Source organism: Rana temporaria, chromosome 1, assembly GCF_905171775.1.
Source record: "Rana temporaria chromosome 1, aRanTem1.1, whole genome shotgun sequence".
In the NCBI taxonomy this organism is placed as follows: Eukaryota; Metazoa; Chordata; class Amphibia; order Anura; family Ranidae; genus Rana; species Rana temporaria.
In genome coordinates, this window is record NC_053489.1 from 148,562,093 (window position 1) to 148,584,417 (window position 22,325).

At 41.9% G+C, this 22,325-nt stretch overlaps 1 protein-coding gene across 2 annotated transcripts in view; it reads left to right on the top strand.

Moving 5' to 3' along the window:
• Positions 1 to 22,325, top strand: part of HSD17B4 (hydroxysteroid 17-beta dehydrogenase 4) — a 427,477-nt gene that overhangs the window by 116,579 nt on the left and 288,573 nt on the right. For both annotated transcript variants that reach the window (XM_040344026.1, XM_040344036.1), the window contains exon 8: positions 15,444 to 15,631. In XM_040344026.1, coding sequence (XP_040199960.1) covers positions 15,444 to 15,631 — 188 coding nt within the window. The remainder of the gene's footprint in view (positions 1 to 15,443; positions 15,632 to 22,325) is intronic.

A 22,325-nucleotide genomic window follows, 5' to 3' on the forward strand; every position in this document is an offset into this window, starting at 1 on the left:
GCGTGGCGCCTATGGAGCCACCTACTGCTCAAATTTCAACCAATTCAACAGAAATTGTCTAAAGTTCTTAAAGCTGCTTGAAATAGTGTGCGGATTTGCTTCAAACAGATTATAGGTAGGATTAGGAGCATGGCTACCCATGTGGTTATAAATACAATTTTCTGGTTTTCGGTGACTAGATTTTAAGCCTTTAGATAAATGAGTCTTTTTTGTACTCTGTTAAGCAGGTAATATTTTGACAAATACATAATATGGTAATGGAACAAAATCTATAAATGCAAAATCATTTTCTGCAAGGAAATTCAACAGGTACCGTATATACTCGAGTATAAGCCGAGTTTTGTCAGCCCTTTTTTTAGGGCTAAAAATACCCCCTCGGCTTGTACTTGAGTTGGTGTACCTAAATTCTTGACAGGCGTCCATTTTTTTAAAAGTCGCGGCTTCCTCCTGGCGTTTCGTTCCGTGATAGGCATTTGCCACTGTAATCCGCCTATCACAGAGGTCCTCTCATCTTCGGACAGTTTCCCAGCAGACACTGTGTTCAGTGTTCCAATCATGGACGTCCTCCTGTCCGAGGATGAAAGGATGTCCGTGATTGGCGGAACACTGAACACAGTGTCTCCTGGGAAACTGAGTCCGAGGATGAGAGGATCTCCATGATAGGCAGAACATAGTGTCAAATGCCTATCGCGGAACGACAGGAGGAAGCCGTGACTTTTAAAAAATGGATGCCTGTCAAGAATTAGGGTTCTCTGGCACAGTGAGCATGCATTGGGCACAGTGAGGTTGCAAATGGGCATTGTTGACCTTCTTTTCCGCTTACAGTAGCTGCTGCATTCTCACCCTAGGCTTGTGGTAAAATTAGGTCCTTGGCTTATACTTGGCGTATATATGGTATTTATTATTTCAGAAACTCTTTTTTTGTTAACTTTTGTGAATGTAATTTTAGTTAGTTAGATTATTTTTGCGACCAACCAATACACCAGATCTTAATAAAATAAGATTGAGAAACCAATTTTTTATATATTGGGTGGATGTTTCGCCCTCATTTTGTACTTCGTGTCATTATGCAGTGAAGATGTGCATGACTATGTACAGTCATAGGTATATTCTGTATAATGCACAACTGTTAATGCATCCATTTCTTCATTGCTGTAAAAGGGTTATTTTTGAATGTCAGGAATGAATACTTCCATATTGTTGCCCAGAATTGGAGGAGTGGTTGAGTTTAAGTTTGACTAATCTGGTCTTGATCTGTCTGGAGCATACATAAAATCGCTCCCCTCTTCCTTTGATGTGAAATTAGCGACCTATGCGGACAACTCCATGGCCTTCACAATGCCTTGAAGGTTTCTGCTGGTAGCCCAAGTATACTGTGCCTTATAACGATATGTCTGATCCTGCGAGATATAAAAAAAGTGGAATAAGTAAAAACAATGTAATTAAAACAAGAATAAAAACTACCCCTGGATGTTTATAATAAAGCTCCTCAAACTGGCCAAATTCATACCACTTGCATTGTATGGTTGTTATGTGTGATTTACATGTGTTCTTTTAGGCCCAGATTCTCAAAGGGCTTACGACGGCGCAGCGCCATGTACGCCGTCGTAAGTCCTAATCTTCTTAGAATCAGTTACGCATAGATATCCATTAGATCCGACAGGCGTAAGTCTCTTACGCCGTCGGATCTTAAATGCAATTATTTTTTTGTCCGCTAGGTGTCGCTTCCATCGTTTTCCCCGTCGAGTATGCAAATTAGCTACATACGCAAATTCCCAAACGTACGCGCCGCCGACGCAGTAAAGTTACGACGTTTACGTTGGGCTTGTCCCAACGTAAAGTTGCCCCTGGGTATATGAGGTGCAACCAATGTTAAGTATGGCTGTCGTTCCCGCGTCGAAATTTATAAATTTACGTCGTTTGCGTCGTCCGTGAATGGTGCTGGACGTAATTTACGTCCACGTCAAAGCCAATGACGTCCTTGTGTCCTTTGCTGCATTTGGCTGAATCTGGGCTGACAGTATATCTCTAAACACTGCAGAATTCATCCGGCTTCTTCTGTCACATCAATAAACACCAATGAATTAGTGCCACTGGAAGCCATGCATGTCCATGCCATCACACTGCCTCCGCCATGTTTTACAGATGACGTTGTGTGCTTTGGATTATGAGATGTTCCAAGCCTTCTCCACACTTTTTTATTCCCGTTATTCTGGTACAGATTAATCTTCATTTCATCCATTCAAAGTCTGCTTTTCCAGAACTAGTCTGGCTTTTTTAGATATTTTTTTGGGCAAAGTCTAATCTGTTTTTTCTATTCTTTAGGCTCATGAATCATTTGCACCTTGTGGTGAAGTCTTCTCTTGATTGTAGACTTTGTTAATGACATGCCAACCTTCTGAAGAGTGTCCTTCACTTGTCTGTATGTTGTGAATTTGTTTTTCTTTACAATAGAGGATTTTCTGATTATCCACCATGGTTGTCTTCTGTGGACGTCCAGGCCTTAAGTTTTTGAGCTCACCAGTGCGTTCTTCTTTCCTCAGAATGTGCCAAACTGTTGATTTGGCCACTCCTAATGTTGCTGCCGTCTCTCTGATCGATGTGTTTCCTTTTTGAAGCCTTACAATGGCCTGTTTCACTTGCATGGACGGCTTCCTTGAACGCACGATGTAGGTTCACAGCAGTACATTGCAAATACCACACTTAGAATCCACTCCAGAACATTTACCAGCTTAATTAATGAAGAAATAATGGAGTAACCCACACCTGGCCATGAAACGGCTTTTTATTAAATTGTCAAATTACTTTTGGTCTCTTTGTAAAAGGGGGGATTTCTATTCTTAAGAGCTGCAATTCCTAAACTGTTCCTCCGATGTGGATGTACATGCCCTCAAAAATAAAACCTGAGGGCCAGTTTCTCGTAAAGCGGCGTAACTTTGCCCGGGCGTAACGTATCCGATTTACGTTACGCCTCCGCAACTTAGACGGGCAAGTGCTGTATTCTCAAACACTTGCTCCGTAAGTTGCGGCGGCGTAGCGTAACTCGGCCGGCGTAAGCCCGCCTAATTCAAATTTGGATCAGGGGGGCGTGTTTTATGTAAATTTACTGTGACCCGACGTAATTGACGTTTTTCCCGAACGGCGCATGCGCCGTCCGTGGAATTTCCCAGTGTGCATTGCTCCGTCGTAAGTCCTTTCAGAATCTGGGCCTGAGTGTGCACTTTTAGCCCATATGCATTATATAACTTCAATATGTTTTGGCAAATATCTGAAAAAATATAAAATTGTGCCTGTGTCCAAATATATATGGAAGTGTGTGTGTGTGTGTATATATAGGGGGAGATCCACAGAGCGAGTACACCGGCGTATCTACTGATACGTCGGTGTACCTTTAAATTACCCGCGTCTTATCTTTAGTTTGAATCCTCAAACCAAGATACGACGGCATCTGGGTTAGATCCGACAGGCGTACGGCTTCGTACGGCTTCAGATCGTAGATGCAATACTTCGGCGTCCGCTGTGTGGAGTTTGCGTCGTTTTCTGCGTCGGGTATGCAAATTGGCTATTTCCGACGATCCACGAACGTACGCGCGGCCGTCGCATTCTTTTACGTCGTCTCTAGTCAGCCTTTTCCGGCGTATAGTTAAAGCTGGCGTTTTGCGGCGTATAGTTAGATTTGCCATGTTAAGTATGGCCGTCGTTTTTTTTTTTTTTTGTGCAAGTCGTCCGTGATTCGGGATGGACGTAATTCACTTCTATGTAAAAAAAAAAAGCGACGTCATTTAGCGCAATGCACGGCGGGAAATTTCGGGACGGCGCATGCGCAGTTCATTCGGCGAGGGGACGCGCTTCATTTAAATGAAACACGCCCCCTAATCGCCGATTTGAATTCCACCGCCAGAGATAGACTACGCCGCCGTAACTTACGGCGCAAAATCTTTAAGGATTCGATTTAAAGCCAGGTAAGGTACGGTGGCGTAGCGTATCTGATACGCTGCGCGGGTGCAGATATCTGTGGATCTGCCCCATAATATCTATCTCTATCCAGTAGGGGCAAAGCTTTACAGATAAACCTAATCCTAAAAACTGATTGCACTCTGTAGGGGCTATGTTTTATGGATTGTAGGAGGCTGCTCAGTTCTTTTTTTGTATCAGTAAGGGAAAGCTTCTGCTATAATTGCACACACATTTTAAATGATTTTCAATAACGCATTCTGGTGATTTTATTTTTTTATTTTTTATTCTCCTTCAGCACATGCGGCTTGCACTCTTTGTTGCATATTGTTTTTTGAAGTCGCATTCAAAGATTTTGTTGCCTTTGATTTATCCTCAAACTGTGGTAGAAATCATTTGAGACCTTAGATCTGTTTACACTTTCATAACCTTACCAAGCAGTACTTTCTTAACATTAGATGAGGCTTGGTAGTCAAAGGCATAACAATTAAGGGTTTCACCTTGTCTCAGCATCCGTGACCTTCATTCATTTATTAAATGGGACTTTTCATGGTGTTGTAAAGTGAACCTGTGAATATAGAAATAATGCCAGTCATTTCTGACTAGATTTTTTTTTTTTTTTAAGTTGCAGGCCCTGGGGTTGTCATCCTAATCCCAGCTTACAAAACAAGTTAAAGATATACTGCGCTCCTCCAATAAGTAGTGTCTATAGTGGTTGCCAGCACAACAATGGAAAAAATAGTGAAAATAAAGTGCAGCGCCTTAAACTGAAAAGTATGGTTTCTCTCATTGACCTGTACATAGCTACATGACATAGTGGGGACATAGGGGTCAGCAGGAGGAGCCACAGCGTCAAGTGGAGACATACTGTGAGCTACCTGCAAGTGTTGGATAGTGGTGGCTCCCAGAGAGCTGCAAGAGAGTGAAGTTTTAACACACCTGCTATAGCGCTGCCTAGTCTTCTTCTTTTTTTTTTTTTTTTTTTTTTACAGTAGGTTGATTCTGTAAACCCACACGCCAACTGGGTCACCTTAAGGTATGGGAATGTAGGCCAAATGCAACCCATAAACGTTCCACTATGGCTCGCTATACACTAATAGATTATTTTTGTTTAGCCTACAGATTCCTTCATACGTGCAATACAGTGTGGCTAGTCAAATCCCCAGCTTCACTATTCTAACAGGTGGCAGCTTTCAGAATACCCAAACAGGGTCTGCCTCTGATTTGATGGAGCTGCTGTTTTTTCGACAGTTTTCCATTTGGCTTTTTATTTTATTTTTCAGCCGAAGGGTGTTTCAGCTTGTTCATCGGAAACCAGCTGAAATTCACACAAGATATGGCCAGTTTAGGCATGTTATGAACCTAATTATAAATTGTAACCTTAATCCTAAACCTTAATCCCTGTCGCTATAGTAAATATTTTGAGCCAAGGTATAACCTGTAAAAGAACTCTGTAAATTATTTGCCTTTCTGCCTGCATTGTTGAATGCCATTTTGGATCTGAGAAATCTTATGATAAAGTCAAACAGGAAACTGATACTTCTGGGTGTCTGTTTCCTGGGTCCTTTGCAGCTCTTACTTGTTCACTGTGTGTGTGTGTAGCGAGAAGAGCCAATCAGTGTCATCTCCTCGCAGGGTACACCAAGACAGGTCATCAGTGGCACTAATCAGTGCCCACCAGTGCCACTAATGATTGCCCATTAGTGATGCCTTTTAGTGCCTGCTGCTCAGTGCTGCCTATCTGTGCCGCCTATCCATGCTTATCAGTGGAACCTTTCAGTGCCCATAAGTTCAGCATATTGATGCCGCCTCATCAGTGGCCATGGGTGCCATAAATCTATCCCCCATTTTGTAGACACACAAACCAATCAGTATACGCTTTTTGCAAATCTTTTTACCAAAAATATGCAGAAGAATACATATCGGTCCAAACTGAGAAAAAAAAATTGCTTTTTTTTAATAAAAATAAAAATTGGGGCTATTTATAATATAAATGTAAAAAATAAAAGTAGGTAGTGCAGCGCTAAAAGTCCAATAATAGAAAGTCCATAAAGAATCTTTTCTAAAGTGACTGGTGATGAGTAGAAAAATCATGCAGGTGCTGTGGCGTGGAATAAAGCAGAAACACCTCCACCAAAGGTAGCAATGGCCGCTCACCTCACAGATATGACCCTCTGTTAGATTAGGTCATATACAGCATTCCCATAAGGGTATATCCAATAGCAAGGAAAATCCAGCAATGATAAACAGGTCTCCAAAAGGAAGGTCAGCAGTAAAGCATCCAATCCAAATATGAAAGAAAAAGGCACATAGTGTTTCTCCGTGGAGACAGGGCAATAAAATTTAATGAGTAAAAATGCACTTACAGAGCAGGGCACTTAGTCCAGTGCCAAGAATAACAGGCGTGTGTGTGACTGTGATGGCGGGTGACGTCACGCTCTCCCTACCGAACGTTACGTCCCAGGGGCGGGACTTCTTCAGCGGATGTCATTTATAATATAACAATTTGTATAATTGTATAATATATATTGTATAGTACAAAATATTGTGTTTTTTTTGTTTGTTTATAGCACAAAAAACAAAAACCACAGAGATGATCAAATACCACCAAAAGAAAGCTCTATTTGTGGCAAAATACGTACATTTTGTTTGGGTACAGTGTCGCAGGACTGCGCAATTGTCAGTTAAAGCGACGCAGTACCGTATTGCAAAAAATGGCCAGATCATTGAGCAGTTATGTTTCCGGGGCTGAAGTGGTTAAATACCACCAAAATAAATGTCTATTTGTGTGAAGAAAATGATAAAAAATTCATATGGGTACAGTGTAGCATGACCACGCAATTGTCATTCAAAGTGTGACAGTGCTGAAAGCTGAAGGTGATGAGTTAAGTGGAACTTTTCTTAAAGTTCACCTTAATTTTAACGTGAAACACTCACTTTGGTCATTTAGGGCGTAGTGACATTGTCTATATAGAGCTGTTGACTCACCACATTATACCTAAAGCAGAACTATACTCGACTTCACTCCAGCGCTACATCTTCAGCCCAGTAGCTTCTGGGTATTGTTACCTGGCCACTTCCATTGGCTGGGCCATGATGACGTCACTCCTGCGCATGTCATGAGTCCTGACATTGCCGAAATTCTTACACTGAGATGCCCATGCACAGACCATACATTTCAACAAAAACCTTTCTACAGTAAAACCTTGGTTTGCAAGCATAATTCTTTCCAGAAACATGTTTGTAATTCAAAGCACTTGTATATCAAAGCATTTTTTTTACAGGGTATAAAAGAGAAAAGAGTCACCTCCTAAGTGTAGCAACAAGTTGCTAAATGTTGTACCTTCATTGAATGTAACCATATTGCTCCTCTCTTTATTGTTATACTCAGTTGTGACATGATGCTACTCTTATATAAAGACATCGCTTGTATATCAAGGTAAAATGTATTAAAACATTTTGTTTGTATTGCAAAACGCTCTCAAACCAAGTTACTCTCAAACCAAGGTTTTACTGTATAAGATTTATATATGTGTTTATTTACCTGTAAATATACATTCCAGGTTAATCATTTTTTGAATATGGACATGCAAGCTTGCAAACAAAAAAAAAATGTTTGGTTTGTATATATAATTGTTTTTCTTGTTCGATTGCACTATAAAAAAAAACTGATATCTCCGACCGGGAGCCGCTGTAATAACTATGCAAGATTAGTCCAGCTATCTCGAATAAAAGCAGAGGGGCACCAGACTGACTGCAGTAAAAATTGTGGATTTATTGATAAAAACAAGTAGTAACTTACAAATAGGATGAATAAAATGGTCATGGGTGATGAAATCGCCAGTCCTGGAAACTGTAGAAATCATCCTGATGGCTGTGGCAGCCTGGAGCACAGATGGTGTTGCAATGGATCCAGAGACAACCAAGGACCCGGAAGAAGCCGATCACGGCCGTGACCAGCGTGAACCGAAAAATGGCGCTGGGCGATTTCTAGAGTTTCAGGACCGGTGTTTTCATCACCCATGCCGATTTTATTTATCCTATTTGTGAGTTACTACTTGTTTTTATTATTAAACCCACAATTCATAGTGCACTCAGTCTGGCGTCCCTCTGCCTTTATTCTACTTGGAGTCCATTGCTTCGCTCTAAGGGTGCTGCCTTCATGTGCTGATCTAACACATGTCCACACGCATATATGTGTGTATTTTTCGCTATTCCAGTTGCCTTATTTCCTTTTATCATATCACTCAATCTAGCACCACTGTCAATCATTGTTTTTATTCGAGCGATCTCCCCTGCTGAGCTGTTGTGTTCTGACAGGGGGGCGGCCCCCCACCAGAACACTCCAATCAGGGCTCTCTCTGCCATTGGCTGAGAGCCCTGATCAGGAGGCGGTCGCCTGCTGATTTTCCAGCATGCATGTCCAATAGAAGCTGGCTTCTGTCGGACAGATCGACATATACACATGGGCAAAATGTCGCCCTGTATTTTTTTTTTGTACCGGCAAATGTCTCCCGACATTCTGCCCGTGTGTACAGGGCTTTACGCAGTTTATACGGCACATCTCCTTGTGGAAAGTTTCCCCCCATTTTCCTGTTCTGATGACCGCTCATACATTTTTATATTCCTTTATGACAATAGGTACCAGGACAACCTAACAGAATTGCTTACCCTTTCCTACTTTATCCAAAACCAAAAGGAAATATTTTTTGGCTTTAGATACACTTTAGGGCAAACCGTTTGGACATAAATACTTAAAAGTAAAAAAAAAAAGTTCTGCATGTTGGTAGACACCACAAAGTGCCTTTTCTTTTACTGTTTATTGACCAGAAGAAGGTAATGACAGACTTTCTGACCTGATTTTAAGGGCATTTCTGGCCAAGTATTAACCCCACTTAACTTCTACCCCCTCTAACCCATCCTGCACATTTTTTCCCCTTAATTTTCTGACTTCAGTTCCACTTAAACGAAGAGTCCTGCTAGATCACTTCAGTCTGGCCCCTTTTGCAGGTATAGCATTAAAAAGATACTGTTTAGAACCCAGTAATATATTGTCTTACTCTGCTCTGCACATGCTCAGTGTCATGGATATGCAGTAATGTTTGTCTGTCAGCTTACCTCCTCCATGCTTAGAGGCCAGCCACTCACCTGGCTGCTTAGGTAATCTCTCCTCTAGCATGGCTCCACCCCAGGCCCTATCAGGGAACTCTATATTAACCTGTGCACTGCAAGCCAGCCGGGCTGTTCAATAGTGTTGTTAAGCTATTGTGTGTTTGAGTTCCTGCTTGCTATGTGCTACGTCTCTCTCTGTTTTACTGAACTTGGCTTATTCTCATCTATCCCTGTCTGCTTGTGTCCTTGACCTTTTGGCGTGTCCTTTGTTTATCCTTGTCTGCTAGTTGCCTCGACCTTTGGCTTATTCCCTCATGATCACTTGTATCCTGAGCTGCTGCTTCCCCTCTATCCTCTATAGCCTACTGTGAGCATGAGCTGGGGGACTCTGGGGGCCTCGACCTGGATCCAGTTGCAGCCCAGTCCATCCTCACCACTAGAGGCTCTGGTGAACACCTGCTGGATCTTAGACTCCGCGCCCTGGGGAGTCTTGGGCTCTAGCTCCCTGTGGGATCCCTGTTAGTACTCTAGTGGACCCGCAGGTAAGAAAGCTGCCGCTCCAGGTGAGCTCACTAGGGTAATTGATGTCCACTCAGAAGCAGATGGGTGCTGGCAATGCACAGGATGTGCAAAAACAAGAAGGATATGGACAGCCGCACTCCAGTAACTTGAAAAAAGACGTGCCCTTTATTGGGTACAGGAAAAAATGCACTACAGATATCAGCACACAGTGGGATAAACAGCTGACGCGTTTCGCATTGAGTGTCAATGCTTAATCATAGCTATAGCTATGATTAAGCATTGACACTCAATGCGAAACGCGTCAGCTGTTTATCCCACTGTGTGCTGATATCTGTAGTGCATTTTTTCCTGTACCCAATAAAGGGCACGTCTTTTTTCAAGTTACTGGAGTGCGGCTGTCCATATCCTTCTTGTTTTTGCACACTCTAGTGGACCCGCCTTCCTTAGCCACCCAGTGTTCCGTTCGCAGCAGTCAACCGTAATGTCCACTACCTTAGCGGTGCACTCCTGACCCCAACGATGTGTATCTGTCACCTGACACTCAGTTTCTCTCTATTTTTGGCACTGTGCCTGTCTTTACGGACAGCCTAGAGCAGGAACTACAAGTCCAATGAGGCAATGCAAGGCTGACTGTTACAAACATGACTCCCACAGGCAGATGAATGGGACTTGTGGTTCTGCAACAGCTGGAGGGCCACCAGATTGAGACCTTTGGCCTAGAGAGTTACTGCTTTTTAGGGGCTCCAAGCTTCAGCAAAATGACAGCCTCCAACTAGAAAAAACAGGATCTATGCTGGAGGCAATTTTACAGTGCACACACTTTTTGTGATCAGAATTAATTTTGTGGAATGTATGTTTCTTGATAAAGAACATTATATTTATCAAGTTTTTATGGGTAAAGTTCCACTTTAAGCAATATGAACTTGCCTGCGTCTGTTGTCCAAACTGGTCCTTGACAGTTCTTGCGCACTATTGTCGCTTCTGTTTGTGCTCAGTCTAGCTAGCTACCATTACCCTGTTTAGTGTGTCCTTTTTGGCTGCAGTGGTATTGTCATTGTTTTTTTTACCTTGCTAATAAGACTTTTACAGTTTCAAAATGGCTGATTGGTCATGTTTGTGTCCAAATTGGAATGTTTGTGCCATATATGGCATCTTATCTCTTCTAGCTTACCCTGAAACCTGGTGTGCTTTAGTATATAACTGTCAACTTTCTCTAGGAAAGTGGCCCTGGAATCTTTTGAACCTTGTTGATGGTAACTATGATGGCTGAGAGGAGCAGGAGGCTGTGGGAGACTAGCCAAGTTTCAGGGTATGGAGGTCCTCTAAGAGAGAATAGAAGCTGTGTGCTTAGGCCTTCTGTTATATTAATCTTGGCAGTGAATAAACTTTTATATAATGTTAATATTGCTACATTATAAGATTGTTTCCTAGGCTTTGTATGATCACAGGGCTGAATACCAAAATGTATATGGAGACGAGCTCCATACTGACCTGCATAGTCCACTGTATTTTTGATATGAGTGGTTGACTCCTCCATATATAAAAAAAAAAAACACATTTATTTAGTTTTTTGTAGATGTTTTCATGTAGCTTCTGCTGCACAGGACTTTAATAACTTATAATAAAACACTGATGGCACGTCAACAGCTGTTATACCAACTGGGCTTTGAAAGAAGTACATCCGCATCTTCCAACAGCTGCTCAGAGTTGGCGCTGGATTGAATCCAGCCGCTTTGAACTATTGATGACCCTCGATACTGTTTTCCCTAAAGCCCTGGATGGATTTCACATCAATTTAAGTATTTTCAAAATATGTTGATTTTGTTTGGTTTGTGGCACATTCTTGATTAAACATGAAGTTCAATTATGTGTCGCGTTTTTGTTCGGGATATTTTCTGGTAATTTATAGTGACTTCCGATCTACGTATCGGGCCAATATGTGTTTTGGACTTTGTTGTCGAAAATTGTATTTCTTATTTTTCTCTGTTTTAATTTGTTTTGTGGATTACTGAAATAATTATTTATAAGGAATGATCGAATAGTGTAGTGTGTTTTCTGTGTACATGATTTGATTGGTTTGTTGCTTACAGGGGTATCTTTGTAGGGTGGTAATTTTATTACAGGCATTTATATAGCACTGAGAATTTCCATAGTGCTTTACATATTGTAAATTCACATTAGTCCCTGCCCTTGGAGTTTACAATCCGAGGTCCCTGACTCGCATGCATACACATACTGTATGCGTATAAGACGACCCCCTATTTTTCCAGGAAAAATGTTGGTTTTGGGATATACTCGCCATATAAGACTACCCCCTTCCTACTAGTCTTTCTGGAAGCTGAGGGGTAGCCGGAACAACCGCTGACAGATACAGGCTTTTTTCAAATCTCACTGTGCCATTACATTAAATTACATGCCTCACTGTGCCATTACATTACATGCCATCACTTGCCCCCACTGTGCCATCACTTGCCCCCACTGTACCATCACTTGCCCCCCACTGTACCACCACTGTACCACCACTGTACCATCACTTGCCCCCCCACTGTGCCATCACTTGCCCCCCCACTGTGCCATCACTTGCCCCCCCCACTGTGCCATCACTTGCCCCCCCCACTGTGCCATCACTTGCCCCCCCCCACTGTGCCATCACTTGCCCCCCCCCACTGTGCCATCACTTGCCCCCCACTGTGCCATCACTTTGCACCCCACTGTGCCATCACTTTGCAATCACTCACTTTTTGCAGAGTCTGGCTTCCAGGCCGATGACCATATCCGTCAGGTTGCGGGCGTCCCTGATTTAAAAGCAGCGCCTTCTCCTCAGACTGTTCCGTGATAGGCGGAACACAAATTTTCCCAGCAGGGCCTCTGTTCAGTGTTCCGCCTATCACGGACGTCCTCTCGTCCGAGGATGAGAAGGCATCCATGATAGGAGGAACACGGTACAGTGCTGGGAAAATTTGTGTTCCGCCTATCGCGGAACAATCTGAGGAGGAGGCGTGGCTTTTAAATCGTGGACGCTCGCAGCAGCCGGAGAATGTCATCGGCGTATAAGACGACCCTCGACTTTGGATGCATTTTTTTTGCATCCAAAAGGTCTTCTTATACGCCGGAAAATATGGTACTAAGGCCTGTTTTAACAAGAGCCAATTAAAGTGGTTGTAAATCTGAGTCGTTGAATCTGAGCAAAGCACATATATCTGTAGTGTTTACTTATCTCCCTCCAAAGCTCTAAATGTAATTTCTCTCTAGTGCTTCCTTCCTCTGTTCTCAGCATGAGTAAATTCTGAGGCGGGGAGAGAGTTTAGAATGGAGCTTGTCTAATCAGAACATGGTTCTTCTGCTGTGTAAAGGGGGTGTGTTCCTTTCCTCCAGTCAGCTCTCACACACTGTAACTTTAGTCTATCTGCCCCATCTTCTGTGCTGCCTGCAGATGAAGAAAGATTTTTTTTTTTTAACATGATCTGCCCTTTTGAAGGGTCATAGAGAAGACTGCAGATAAATAAAACTTATGTAGTCATCTGGGTATATGTGAGGGTTTACATCCACTTTAACCTACCAGCATGTGTATGAAATGTTGGAGGAAACTGGAATACCCAAAGGAGACTCTCACAAGCACAGGAAGCACATTCAAACTCTATGCTGGTAATGTCCAAGGCAGGTGTACTAACCACCGAGCTGGCTAGTTTTGTCAGACCGCTTACGTTTTTCATGTTTCTTGGCTTGGTGTTGTGTTGTCGCTGCTTTGTTAATCTTTGCTGCAACTAAGGCCATTACAAGACTGGCCCCTTTTTGCTGCCGAGTACTCATGGCATTGTTTATAACTCCTGATGCTGCAGTTTTAGTATCCTAAGGCCCCATGCACACGAGAAGCAATTACAAACACCTCTAAACTCAAGTTTTCAAAGGCAAAAAGCCGTTTTTTGCAGCGTTTTACCGCGTTTGCGGCTGTCAGCGCTTATCTCAAAGACATTGTAGACCCTCCCAAAGTTTAAAACGCAAAAATAAAACTCTTCTGAATCCAAAATTTTGCATCTGAAAAAACGGACATAAACCCAACTGCTTTAAAATGCCAAAAAACTTGATTGTGTGCATGGACACATAGGATAACATTAAATGTGTTCAGGGGCAGTTGAAAAAAATGCCCAAATGCCTCTGAACTCGAGTTTAGCAGCGTCTCGTGTGCATGGGGCCTAAGAGTAGAGCTTTTCGAAGAGCTAGCCACCGACCAGTCAAAGGTAAAGGTGTAAAAGTATGCCTTATATAAAGCATGATAAAAGTGTTATGCCGCGTACACACGATAATTTTTTTCCGGCATGAAAAAAACGTAGTTTTTGAAAAATGTCATTTTAAATGATCATGTGTGGGCTTCACATAATTTTTCAGGTTCTGAAAAACGACAGAAAAAAAATTCGAACATGCTGCTTTTTTTTAATGTCGTTTTTCGGGTTGTAAAAAATGATCGTGTGTGGGCTAAAACGATGTTAAAAACCTGCGCATGCTCAGAAGCATGTTATGAGACGGGAGTGCTCATTTTGGTAAAACTACCGTTCGTGATGGAGTAAGCACATTCATCACGCTGTAACAGACAAAAAAGCGTGAATCGTCTTTTACCAACACGGAATCGGCTAAAGCAGCCCAAAGGCGAATGGAACTTCCCCTTTATAGTGCCGTCGTACGTGTTGTATGTCCCTGCGCTTTGCTAGATAATTTTTTTAAAACGATGGTGTGTGGGCAACGTCGTTTTTAATGATGAAGTTAGAAAAAAAATGATCGTGTGTACGCGGCATTATTGTGAAGGCAATGGTCAATGAATGTCATTGGTTTGGATATATTTTTTTAAATATATTGATGGGTGGCATCTCGAGGGAAGTAAGTTCTGGAGTGTTGCGGTGGCATGTGAGAATGGCTATGCATGACAATTGAGGTGGATTGTAGGGATTTCCAGGCCTTTTCTAAGGGGGAAGAGAAGGCAATTTGGGATATATGGCTTTGCTTTAGTAGGTACTTCATAAAAGGTTATTCGAATGTCAACAGATGATTGTGCTCCCTTGTGTTATCACAGCCACTGGTAATAATAAAAAAGACAACCACCCCTCCTTTAAGAAAAAAAATAAAGCTTCAAGCAGTGTTTACTAATGGGATTTCTCTTGACCCATCCTCCTTTCCTGCTCCAACAAACAAATACACTTACCAGATGTTGTAGACCTAATATAAATATGGAAGGTCAGTTCTTGCTCAGACTCCTTTGATCTTCATATGTAGTGCCAATTGAACAAATTCTTTGTGTGTTGGGAATTTTTTCTTTTTTTTTTTTTGGTTGTTACACTTGCAAGTTGGTGGTTAGAGCATACAAGCAAAAGTTTCTTCTTGGCAGATTCAGAGTCCTGACCAAGTGCCGGGGACGTAACGCGTAGGGTAGAGCCAACTTGCTTCAAGTTTAAAGCTTCATAACGTTTTTAAGTCTCCAATACTCTTTCGGCATTGGTATTGGTACTACACCACAGTCCTCTGAAATTAGCATGCAGTAAAAATGACAATCGCGCTCCCAAATGAAGGAATATTTTAGTGTCCACTTTCCACTGTCAGTTGCCAGACCTGTGGAAATCCAGGGGCACTATTGAGACTGGAACCAGCCCTGTTAATGTGCCTAGTCCTTTCATGTGCCTATTTAAATGTTTATTGTAAAATATAAAAAAAAATTTAGAAACACAGTTTGGATTTTAGCTGCATGTTGTATTTTTTCCATAGAAATGCTTCTCTAATATACTAACCCAAAGCTGACCAAAAGAATACCTGCTCTACAACAATAAAACACATTTTTTCTAATGCATTTTATGTTTTTACATTTTTAGGATAATCATGACCTCATCAGCAGCTGGTATTTATGGAAATTTTGGACAAGCCAACTACAGTGCTGCTAAACTTGGGTTGGTGGGTCTTTCCAGCACCTTGGCTCTTGAAGGGGTGAAGTACAATGTCCGTTGTAATGCAATTGCACCCACGGCCGGTTCCCGACTCACTGAGACTGTCATGCCACAAGGTAAAATCATGTCAAATCATATAGAATTCACTTGCCTTGTATTGACAGTCGCTAACATTTTCTGCTGAGTTATTATCTAAATGTCATGCATTTGTATGAAACATGGTATACTTAAGTGACAATTTTAATATTTTCATTTGAGAGTGCTGTTGTCTATTAATGTTTTTTCAAATACACACTGTGACACTTCATCATTGCTTACGTTTAAATGCTTCTACTATGGTTCACACCAATTCATATTGAGCCCCATTGTCTAGAATGGACAAAAAAAAATATTTTAGTAAATAGTGCAGACTTGTATTACATTCGTCCAACTGCAATACTAGTTTATTGCCTTAATGTTTCATAACATATTTACATTTGCATGGTAGACTAAGCAGTGCAAACTTATAGTCCTTTTTGCTTTGCTGATCTCAGCAGGTAACATGCTTACAGTGGTTGCATGTGCAGTACAGCCACCTTCCACACTGCCTTTCAGCATAGGATTTATACAGTAATTTATGCAGGATTTCCGTACTGTTAAGGTATAACTAAAGGCAAAACCTTGTATTCGTTTTGGACAGAGAGGAGAGGGATTAGAGCCCCAGTCATGTTTTTATTGTGGTCTGGGCCTCCGTAAGTGAGATTTAAACCTTCTTCGGGTTTGTTTTGTTTACCATTATCCTTGAAAGTAAAAGAAAATCCCCAATGGAACAAAGATGGCAAAAATTATTCTTATGGGGGTTATACCCTTCTTTTCTCTATCCAACATGAAGAAAAAAGTTTTGCCTATAGTTCTACTTGGCATAGTTAACCATTTTTTAGGACAGTCGGTGTTCAAATCTAGTTTAGATTCAAATTTAGTTTCAGACAGGATTGATTATGGTAAGCATAATTTGACAGCAACCTCCTTAACCACTTAAGACCCGGACCAATATGCAGGTTAAGGACCTTGCCCCTTTTTGCGATTTCAGCACTGCATCGCTTTAACCGACAATTGCGTGGTTGTGCGACGTGGCTCCCAAACAAAATTGGTGTTCTTTTTTCCCCACAAATAGAGCTTTCTTTGGTGGTATTTGATCACTGCTGCGGTTTTTATTTTTTGCACTATAAACAAAAATAGAGCGACAATTTTGTAAAAAAAATCAATATTTTTTTACTTTTTGCTATAATAAATATCCCCAAAAAAGATATAAAAAATTTATTTTTTTCCCTCAGTTTAGGCCGATACGTATTCTTCTACCTATTTTTTTATTTGCGCACATTTTTGAGTGTTTACAAAATAGGGGATAGTTTTATGGCATTTTTATTAATAATTTTTTCTTTACTACTAATGGCGGCGATCAGCGATTTTTTTTTTTTTGTCACTGCGACATTATGGCGGACACATCGGACAATTTCGACACATTTTTTAGACCATTTTTACAGCAAAAAGTGCTATAAAAATGCATTGATTACTGTGAAAATGACAATTGCAGTTCAGGAGTTAACCACTAGGGGGCGCTGTAGGGGTCAAGTGTGACCTCATATGTGTTTCTAACTGTAGGGGGGGCGGGCTGGACGTGTGACGTCATTGATCGTCTTTCCCTATATCAGGGAACAGACGATTAATGACACTGCCACTGTGAAGAAAGGGGAAGGTGTATTTACACACACCTCTCTCCGTTCTTCAGCTCCTGTGATCGATCGCAGGACACCGGCGGCAATCGGGTCCCGCGGCCCCGGAGCTTCGAACCGGGTCCCGTGCGTGCGCCAGCGACCCACGACTGGGCTCTTAAAGGCGACGTACATGTACGTGCCTGTGCCCAGTCGTGCCATTCTGCCGACGTATATGTGCAGGAGGCGGTCCTTAAGTGGTTAAAGTGATACTAAAGTCCTTATTTTTAACAAAAACAAAAAAAATCAAAACCAACAAATGTTATACTTGCCTGCACTGTGCAAAACCACTGCACAGAGCAGGCAAGTATAACATTTGTTTGTTTTGTTTCTTTTTTTGCCTTGATCTGCCTTTTGCCCTCTTTGGGTGCCTCTGGCCCCTTCCACCTGTTGTGCACCCCCACAGCAAGCACCTTGCTAGGGGGCACCTGAGCCACAGCGCCCTGTGTCCATAGAATGCATTAAGATAAAAAACATTCTGCCTTTACAGCCGCTTTGATCCCTTCCCACCGACTGTACACATACAGTTGTGCTCAAAATTTTGCATACCATGGAAGAAATTATGAAATTCTCGCAATAATATTGAAAATATGACTGATCATGACAAAAAAAAATGTCTTTTATTTAAGGATAGCAATCACATGCCATGTGTTATCAGAGTTTTGTGGATTCCTTTTAAATCATAATGACAGAAATCGCCTAAATGGCCCTGATAAATATTTACATACCATAGAATGTTTGGCCTTGGTACAGACACAGAAGAAGGTAGCATGCACAGGTTAAAAATGGCAATTAAAGGTTAATTTCCCACATTTGTGGCTTTTTAAATCCAAGTTTAAATCTGTGTATAAATGGTCAATGAATGTTTTAGCTCTTACATGGATGCACTAAGCAGACTAGACACTGAGCCATGAGGAGGTAGAAAAGAACAGTCAAAAGACCTGCGCAACAAGGTAATGAAACTTTACAAAGATGGAAAAGGATATAAAAAGATATACAAAGCTTTGCATATGCCAGTCAGTACTGTTTAATCACTTAATAAGAAGTGGAAAAGCCAAGGTCAGGTAGATCAAGAAAGATTACAGCCACCACTGCCACAGGAACTGTTCGGGATACAAAAAAAACTCCACAGCTAACCTACAGGCTGCTCTGGAAAAAGATGATGGTGTGGTGGTTTTTAAGGAGCACAATACGATTATACTAGAACAAAAAAAGATCTGGATGGTCAAGTTTCCAGAAAAAAGCCTTTACTGTACAAGTTCGACAAAAAAGCCTGGTTACAATATGCCCAACAACACCTTGACATGCCTCATTGGCTTTTTTTGTGGCATTGGCGCAGTAAAGGCTTCCTTCTGGCAGCTCAACCATGCAGCTAAATTTTGTTCAAGTATTCAAATGTCATTACCTTGTTACCCAGGTCTGTTGCCTGTTCTTTTCTACCTCCTCCTGGCTCAGTATCTAGCCTTAGTGCATCCATGTGAGAGATAACAAACTCATTGACTATTTACACACACACACACACACACACACACACACACACACACACACACTAATAGTGATTTAAAAAACCACACATGTGGGAAACTAACCTTTTTATTGCCATTTTAACCTGTGTGTGCCACCTTCTGTGTCTGTACCAAGGCCAACCATTCCAGGGTATGTAAACTCTTTTATCAGGGCCATTTGGTTGATTTCCGTCATCATGTTTTAAGACGTATCCACACAACTATGTGATAATTAATGGGTTTGTGTGATTGCTATCCTTAAATAAAATACATTTTTTTGGCATTATCAGTCATATTTCCAATATTAATGACAACATTTCACAATTTCTGTCCGGGTATGCAAACTTTGAGCACGATATGTATATGCAGTCTTAAGAACGTGGGTCTTTTGTTTTGTTGTAGGGCCGCATTTAGGCGTGCATGTGTTTGTTGGGAGGGTGCTGCATAGTACTTGCCCAGCACAGCAACTGGGCTCTCATTGAGAACCCAAGCCTTTTACTGATCAGGAACCCTGGAGACCCAAATCCTGATCATCTGATCGTTGTGATAGCCTCTGATCGGCCTTCATAATGATCAGTCACTGTACCCGTGTGTGTGTGTGTGTGTGTGTGTTTTTCTCCTCTGGAACGGAGTGTATTTTTTCTTCTTCTTGCTAGAGGAGAACAATTGTAAATAAGGCCAGTTACACACGAGGCGGGAGCTCAGCGGGAGATCAGTCCGCAGATCTACGCTAATCTACGCTGATCTGCGCTGAGCTGGCGGATGACAAGCTCCTCTCTGCTCACTGAGCGGGGTAGGGGCTTGTGCAGCGCCGCTGATTCCTTTGGAGCGATCTGATGAAAACGGACAGCATGTCCGTTTTCGTCAGATCTCACCCGATCCAATCCGCCATGGACGGATCGCCATATGTCTGATTTTGGCGGATCGGGTCGGATGTCAGCGGACATGTGTCTGTTGACGTTCCGACGCTCCATAGGACTGCATGGAGTGGCTGTTCAGGTCCACCGTCAAAACTGACAGGCGGACCTGAACGGTCCGTCCGTGTGAAAGGGGCTTAAGTCACCTGGATACACTACGTAGTTGTAATGATATGTATAGTTTTACTAATGCATGTCTGCAAAATTGGGGGTAATATTACATATAAGAGGAAAGCTAGGTAGATTAGAAAGGTAAGTAAATAAAAAGTAGACAGCAATTTGTAAACATTTTTAAGATGGTCTAAGTGATTCGGAGCACTAACAACTATAAAGTAGATAATCTGCTCTAAGCTTGTTAAACATACAGGGAACCACTTGAAAAAACAGAAAATAACGATGTAAAATATAGTTGTCTGATGTGACGGTCACATTTTTACATTTCTGTAAACTGTAAGTTACAGTATCAAGTTTCCTCCTAGCTTTCCTTGAAAACCTTCATCTTAACAATTTGCATCATTATAAAGCAGAGCAGTCTCCTGAAGGGATGTGGGTCAGTAGAGTGAATATCTACCCAGACATGGAAAGAGCCTGCAATGTGTCCGGTCAAGTTTTGAATGTTTATCTGAAGACAAGAGTTTGTGACCTAGATAGTAGGAGCAGGCGGCACCAGCTTGGCTCTAAATATTTAAACAAACACCTCTACAGATGAGCTCCAGCAAAGGCAAACTAAATCTTTAAGCAGCGGAGGATGAGTGAAAGCAGATATGGCGCTCACATTGCTTATTTCAGCCTCGGTCTGACAAGAATAGATATGTGCCTGCTTTGCTCGGATTTTTATTCTGAAAAACAGGAAGCTGCCGTTTCTGCTATGAAAATTCATTAAAGCCTCCAAGTTCAGTGTTTTATACACGGGTGGGAAGCCATACCCAGTGGTGTTGGGAGTGTTTATATATTTTTTGCAGACTAGAGTATCCTAAACCCCCTGAATCATTGGATCCAGGACTTGTGACCTATTCTTAGTGTTTGCAAAGAATGTGTGTGGCATAAAGAATACTAGGAGGAAATTATTAATTTGACCTGATTAAAAGTTGTTTGTTTTCCAGTGTTTATAAGTTTAAAATGGATGCCAATGACAAGATTTTCAATTTTGTATTTAACCACTTGCATACTGGGCACATTTACTTCCTTCCTGCCCAGGCGAAATTTCAGCTTTCAGACCTTGCCCCTTTTTGCGATTCAACACTGCGTCGCTTTAACCGACGATTGCGCGGTCGTGCGACGTGCCTCCCAAACAAAAGTGACATCCTTTTTTCCCACAAATATAGCTTTCTTTTGTGGCATTTGATCACCTCTGCGGTTTTTATTTTTTGCGCTATAAACAAAAAAAGACCGACACTTTTGAAAAAAAACACAATATTTTTTGCTTTAATAAATATCCAATTTAAAAAAAAAAAAATTCTCAGTTTAGGTCGATACGTATTCTACATATTTTTGGTAAAAAAAAATCGCAATAAGCGTATAGTGATTGGTTTGGGCAAAAGTTTTAGTAACTACAAAATAGGGGATAGAATTCTCACACTTTTTTTTTTATTATTTTTTTTTTTTACTAGTAATACGGCGATCTGCGAATTTTGTCAGGACTGCGATATTGCGGCGGACACATCGGACACTTTTGACACATTTTTGGGACCATTCACATTTATACAGCGATCAGTGCTATAAAAATGCATTGATTAGTGTATAAATGTGACTGGCAGGGAAGGGGTTAACACTAGGGGGCGAGGAAGGGGTTAAATGTGTATCCTGGGGTGTGTTCTAACTGTGTGTGGAGGGGAGTGACTGGGGGAGGTGACCGATTCTGTGTCCCTATGTACAAGGGACACAATATCTGTCTCCTCTCCCTGATACTGATAGGACGTGGAGCTCTGTGTTTACACACAGAGCTCCACATCCTTGGCTCTGTTTTTGCCGATCACGGGTACGTAGCAGACATCACGGCCGCCAGGCACGCGCATCGGCATCTCGGGTACGCGCCGGGTACGCGCGCGCGCCCCCAGTGGCCGGAGGACCCGAGGACGCCATATGACGTCCTCCTGGATTTACAGAGCCACCGTGAGGCCGTCTTTTGACTATGGCACGGGGCTTTAAGAAGTTAAATTAAAGTCCATGTTCTACCTTGGAGTAGACCACCAAAGATTCCAGGTGTTGTCTTGTTAGCCAGAAAAATATCCTCACTGTACCTCTCTGAAACTAGTTTTCACTAGGTTGCGAAGGATCTGACTTTAGGGCCCTGCATACCATCACCTTACTGTCCATTGGCAGTGCAACAAAGGCTAGTAAGGCTTTCTACATGGATCATAAGATCCGTGTAGATCAGCAGAAAAACACTCAAATGTCATTTAAATGGTGCTGCTCGGGTAGTACGAGACATAATTTGGCACAACAAAACATTCCCTACACCCATTACAATACTACCGCCACCATCCCTAACAATTGTCAAAAGACCAGACGAATAGACTGTGCACTTTGCAAAGTGCAGTTGCCCCAGAGCTTAGTAAACAAGCAGAAGCTCTGCTGACTTCTGTGATGGAACAGTCTAGCCACAAAGCTTGGGTGCCTCTGTCAAGATATAGCTTC